Genomic DNA, 6,717 nt, shown 5'->3' with positions numbered 1-6,717 from the left:
AATAAAACTGTACTCAACCCATGATTTTTTGTATGCTATTATATTACAAAATTACAGAAGTGCTAAATCAACTACTAGCATTTAACTATACTAAAACAGTACTCAACCAATGATGTTTAATATGCTATAGTTTTTTTGTTTTGTTTTAATTGATGTGGGAAATTAAGTGTAAAAACTTAAAAGCTATTTTTCATAATTAATAATTTATATTGAAATTAAAAACTAGCTTTCAAGTTTTTACACTTAATTTTCCACATTATTAATATAATCATTCATCAATAATTAATTTTTAATATAAATTATTAATAATGAACAAAAAAATGTTAAAAATTTGCCAAAAAAAAGTTTGTTGAAAAGAAAAGGAAGTTGCCTATTTTTTTTTAAAGTTATAAGGAAACAGAAAAAAAATTTTTGAACATTCAAAAGTCTAAGTATTGTGAAAACGTCTATTTTTTTTATAATTTTTCTCAATAGCTACAGCATATAAGAACAGTACTTTCAGTCACAAAAATAACTTCCAGACTATGGAACAAAAGTTTGATTGTTGGAGCTACAACTTTTTCTTGCCACAAAATAAATATTCCATCTAAATACTTCTGGGAAATCCCAAAAAAGATACAAAATGAGGAAGGTTTTAACTACGAAGATTTAATGAAATAATAATATAAATCTACATAAAGGGAAACAATTTATTTTAAATAAAAATACACTTAAAATATTTTTTTGAATTTAAAACCATAAATGAATAAGTATAAATCTTTCTGTATATAAAATAAAGGAGATGGTAATTTTTAACTACAGTATATTATACTGGTAGTATGTCAGATAATTTTATTTTTTGAATGATAAGAAAACCTGTATTTAGAGCTACAAATTTCAAGAACAAAACGATAGAATTATTTATTTACCTTCAATTAGAACCTACACGTAGGCCTAAACTCCTAAAATCGCCGTTTTTTACATAACTTTAATTATTCTACTATAAATAAAATTGCACACCTGACACGTAATTTCTAATAATAACAATAAATAGCTAATAATAACAATAAATAGCTAATAATACTACTCCAACACTATAGAGCCATTACATATATTTATATTCGGTTCACAAAATGAAACATACACATACAAAGTTACCAGCTATGTTATTGTTTATCGTAACTTAATTTGTATAACAATATTTTATCCTTAAACTGAATTAATTTAATTAGTGATTCAATGTAGGGGTAAAATTAGTCCAAAGGAGGTATGACCTCCTCCACAAGTTATACACTAATGTCATAAGTCAAAACTGTTTTGGAGAAATGTATGTATTAATACATTTACAATAATAGGTATTCCTCATCTTTAATCAGTTTTAAAAATAATTTCTATTGACATTTGTGTTCTTTTGCATTTGAATTGCGATTTGATACATCGATTAGGTTGCATTGAGAATAATAAATAAACTAAAAAACAAATTTATAATTTTTAAACTATTTTATTGATTGATTGAAATAAAAATAAACTTAAGAATTAGTACCTGTAATTGGAAAAATGTAAAGAAAATAAAAGTTAAAAAAAAAATCTTGATAGCTGATTAATAAGACAGCATTCTGGTTATGTTCAGAGGAGCATAACCCTACTCTCCTTCAAAACTAAAGTGAATCCAAAAAAGGCCACGCCCACGGTGCCTAGGTTTACATTTACTTTAATAAGAATCAGTATTAACGTAAATGTAAACCTATTCCTCTGCCCCACCCTGGCCTATTATCAGCCCTCCTTTTTCGGCTTCACTTTTTTCTGCCGAAAACTTTTTTACTGCCAGTTTAGTCCCTCTGTTATACTTTTTTTCCCCAAGGATATGTTAAAAGAACTATTTCCTCTCCTTGTGAGAATCTACCCACCAAAGCTCCGCCCACAGGTTTCTCCGATAACTTGTCAAGCTAGATATCAACGATATTTTGTGAAAAGGGTGAATTCAACAAGTTGAATATTTCTGGACTCTACAGTTTTTACATGAATAGTCAATGATTTAAATAAATAAAAACCCTATTATAAAATGAACTAGGTTTCTAAAAATAAAATAAAAAAGGTTTACCAGTAAAGTAAAAAATGCGTGTTTTGTAGAATTTGAATTCCCAGAATACCTACTATGTATCGCTGGTCCAGATAAATAATGCAAATATTAACTTTGTAAAATTGACTTAATTGTCCCGACGAGTTCAAAAATCCATTTACTAGACGTTTGTAAGTCAACATAATAATGCTCGAAAATTTGTCTATGAAGGAATTTGATAAGTACAATCATGACGTTTTAGAACATCTGGTGAATCCATTTTTGAGCCTACCAACACAATAAATACAATTTCACATAATGTTACAGTAGTGTTATTATTATTCTGGGGCAGCGATATTTTATATAAATCCAATGCAATGATGCACTAGTTAATAGATTCTTTTAGAATGTTTCACAGACTAACTAGCTATATCACAAATTTCATCTTGAGCACATTTCATATTCCTAATTAATTTTTCTTTAATTTCTTTTTTGCTTCTGGAATTTCTCTCTTTTTTGACTTGCAAAGGCCCCCAATGGCCTTGAGCAGCTTGCAGGTAACCCATAGTAGACTTATCATTGTTGCCAATAAGAACAGCTTTATGTCAATAAGATGAAGCTGTACGAAAGATAGAGTAGCTGCTTTTGGTGTAAGGACGTTGGGATACTTGATGGCGTGCTCGACCCAGTAAGCGGCTTCCTCTGCGGGGCTTTGCCTTCTGTCCCGGACCATTTTAGACCTTCTCATCACCTCCTCCTTGTATCTGGAAATTTATGAATAGGATTAGGTTATCTTAGGTATATTAGTAAATTTATAGATACACGTTGTTCTTTTCTCTTATAGAACTGTCGAGTTACTAGGATATACACAGATTATTAATTTGTACATAATTATATTGCGTTATATTGCCATAAAATGCGTTTTATTGTCGTAAGATGCGGAGCAACTAAGGCAAAAGCAAATTTGTATTGGACTACGAGAGGGAAAATGGTATAATAGCTTCCTTCCTGTGGCGTAGTAAAAAATAAATATTATCATATGATATCTAGTTAATTTTCATAGTGTTGTGTAATATACACATTAATATATCATATTAAAATTGAATGCAATTTAATATTAACAAAACTTCATAAATATAAAAAGGATTTACACACTATTATCACTTTGGCTATTCGATTCTTCAATACTTAAATTTACCTTTTGTTGGATAGGACTTCATTAACAGTCCAAGCAACAGTATCCCTTGTGATGTTTCTGTATCTGAGCAGTCTTCCATATCCAGCGTCTTCCACAATTACTAAATTCTTAGCTTGATCGCCAAAGATTGGAATTCCCACAAGTGGTACTCCAAAATGAACGGCTTCCGATATGCTGAGGTATCCTCCATGTGTTATAAATAGTACACAATTCTTATGAGCTGTAAAAATTTATAAATATGTTAGACAAAATCCAAATTGATATAAATCATAGAATAAACTATTAAAAGGTTCTTCACCCTTCACAGGTTCTTCTATAAAGGAATATATATATATATATAAATATATATATATATATAAGTTAAGTACCTCATACCATTGTAGCTCTTTCCCTTAGGTTAGAACCTAATTTGCGATATACTATCGTCTCTATTGTCTTGTCCCTATCGTCCCTATTTGTCCCATCAGATCCCGTACCTCCACCAAAAATGTAGGACCGAAAATGCTCCACCACCCAAACTATTTCTAATAGTTTCCTGTTCCTAGAGCATACTCACTAACGTAGACCAAGAGATCGTCCATAAAGACTTGGTATATGGACTCATCCAACCCCCTCAGAAACTCGTCCATGAGTCTCTGAAATGTCATAGGGACATTTTTTTAGTCCAAAGGGCATCCTCGTGATCTCGTAATGTCCTCTTTCAGTCTTCAATGGAGACAGACCACCACTTCCTCTCTTTACGTTGTTGCTCACCAATGTGCGGTCGCCTCTCTGCCGGTACGCATCTCAAATCTTCTCCCGGATCTTCTTTCATTCTCGGTCCACCTCCACACATTCTGTCTGCTCCTCTGTTCTCTTCTCAGATCCCTTCCGTCTGCCTCATTCTCTGAGACACCCTTCACTTCTGTGGACTTGCTTGCGGATTCATTTCTTCTCTGGGGTACTCTTCTCCGCCTTAGAATCTGGGTGTTAACCTCCACCGGTTCCAACTGGTCCGAACTCTGCTTATGTATACATAGGGACATTGTATCGCAATGTGTCCCTCGTTTCCGCACTCGAAATAATAAGTTCGAGGTCACTGGACTACCAGGTGCCTAATTTTGCCGCATTCGTGACGTTCTCTTGCCGGCTATTGTTTCTGGGTTTTGCTTGCCATGGTCTTCTGTACCTGTTCGGCATTGCCTCCTTCTTCCCCAGCTCTTTTGCCAACTGAAGCTTTAGTACACTGGATAGGAATTGCACCTGATCCTGGATTGTCTCCATCATCTCGCTGAGTTTATCGGCGATTCTCTTGTAGCATGCCAGGAGTTCCGTGGCAAACTGCCTAGTAGACTATCTCGGTTTCTAGGTCTCCCTAATCATTATTAATATGTACTCTCAGGGGCCCACCGTGTTTTTCCAAACGCCTTCATCAATCTCGCCTTGATCACGCTCCAGGGTGTCTCCTTATCAGCTCTAATTTGATTAAGGATACTTCTTTTCAGCCTGCAGACAACTGTTGCCCTTATTGCCTCAGCACTCTCACTGTCGAGTAGGTTTTCAGCTGTCTTCGTATCTATTTAATCAATCAGTAGATCATCCCCTTTAAAGAAATAGCTTAATTCCCCCGTCACCCCGGTAAACCTTTCAAGGTCGGAAACTGTCTTTCTTAAGTCCTAGGCGGTTGTCATGCGAACTTTGATCCATTCTAGCGTCATGACATGAGCTTGCTGAATCTCTGCCGGAGGTTGGTTCGCTGCAGCTACAGGCTAGTTGCTTGCTTCTACAGGTGGATTTGCTGCAGCTGGAGGTGGGTTGTTAAAGTTCAGACACTCGATATTTAGAACTGCAGGTCTCAATATTCCGGTACTGGCCATAATTCAGAGAGTAGAAAGGAAAATAAATTTCTTTAGACTAAAAATTAGTATCCAAAATTCGTGATTTTCGTTACCAGTTGAGATGTTTCCAGATCAAAATGATGAAAAAAAAAGGAAGAGGGGTAATCGATACAACACGACGGATGGCTTATTCACAACTAACTTTATTGGCACACTCTGTTCGCTAATATAGACATCGATCAGCTGATAGGGCCAGTCAGCTGATATCGCAGTAACAAGTACAGTAACTGACTATAACTTGTGCTTTACTGGTATAACAAATACCTAAACAACTAAAAACAAATTCCATGCTATATTTGGGCTTCATTAGGTTTTAGAATGCACAAAACCCAATTTTGTAATTTCTTGAACAGTTAAAAAAAATAAAATAGCGAAATAAGTTTTACCCAAGTAAAAGAGTCTAGAGGTAGACTTTGCTAGAGGTAAATCAGACAAAAATATGTTTTTCTTTTTTATATTGGAACTATTCCATGGATAGTACCGTAGGAACTGTGGCTATTTTTTAATTCCTCTAATAGCTTCAGAAAAGTATGAAAAACGACCTAAGTTAAGAAAGTACAGTGTACGGTACTGTCTTTGGAATACGTCCAATGTCCAATAAAATTAACCTTTTTTTTTTTTTGTAAGATTTGCCAGTATTCAAACATAGCAGTAATATCTGCACTGACATGATATTCCTATTACTCAAGTTTCATCTCTAGAGGTCTCTTTTGCCCTAAAATTAAATCTTAAAAAACTGCGATTTAATCACCGCGTTTTCTTAAGCTACCCCACTGAAACTATGAAAAAATCTCCACCCTTGTACCTCAGCAATTTTGGGACACCTTTCAACTCTTAGGATTGTTTAATTAATTACCATTTTTCGGAAAAACACTAAAACGTTATGAGAAAATTTGAAGAAAAACGACTATTGCTACGACTAAGGTGTAATACAAAATAAACCAAAGCCAAATTGATTATGATTCAACGCATTTTACATCGTTTAATTGAGCAATGATATGTAATAATCAGCACTAATAATTTTTTTATTTTCTATTTATCTTTAACCTTGTGAAAAATATTTGAGCAATAGCTTTAATACATTTTATTTGAAACACTTACCCAAAATGTCCTGTTGAGGAAACCAATCGGAGAGTTTGACGTTAGGAGGTAATTTACCAGGGTAGTCCGTCTCCCACTTCATGAGGACGTTATATGGGAGCTCCTTGAAGACGCTCATAAAGGCTTCACGTATGTGTTCATTGGCGACGTCTGAAACCCTTACGTTGGAACCAAGCGACATGTAAATGACACCCTGCTTGCTTTGGTCCATGTACGTTTGCAAATCCTAGTATAATTTTAAAAAATAGTAAATATATTGTTTAAATCATACCTCTGTTTAGCATTCTGCTCAACTAATAGTGTAAAATGATTATTTAAAAAATAATTTGTTTAATTAATTGTAATGTAAAAGAATAATTTTAATATTGTACCACATAAATTATTTCTATAATAATTTAAAAAAAAATGTTTTAAGTTCAAGACATCTTGTGTTAAACACCAAATTATCCACAAACATGAATTAATGATTCATATCCCAGTATAGTAAATATTTGCATAATAAT

At 33.5% G+C, this 6,717-nt stretch overlaps 1 protein-coding gene across 1 annotated transcript in view; it reads right to left on the bottom strand.

Annotated features, from left to right (window-relative positions):
• Positions 1-432: 432 nt before the first annotated feature.
• Positions 433-6,717, bottom strand: part of LOC106687514 (UDP-glucosyltransferase 2-like) — a gene marked incomplete at its 5' end in the record, with an annotated part of 13,134 nt that continues 6,849 nt past the window's right edge. Inside the window, 3 exon segments of the mRNA XM_024361971.2 lie at positions 433-2,802; positions 3,237-3,456; positions 6,215-6,440. Coding sequence (XP_024217739.2) covers positions 2,508-2,802; positions 3,237-3,456; positions 6,215-6,440 — 741 coding nt within the window.

The sequence above is a fragment of the Halyomorpha halys genome, unplaced genomic scaffold (genome assembly GCF_000696795.3).
Source record: "Halyomorpha halys isolate HHAL.00 unplaced genomic scaffold, Hhal_1.1 Scaffold975.1, whole genome shotgun sequence".
Taxonomy (NCBI): domain Eukaryota; kingdom Metazoa; phylum Arthropoda; class Insecta; order Hemiptera; family Pentatomidae; genus Halyomorpha; species Halyomorpha halys.
Note: the sequence above shows the minus strand (reverse complement) of the source record. Positions and strands in the feature narration are given on the sequence as shown.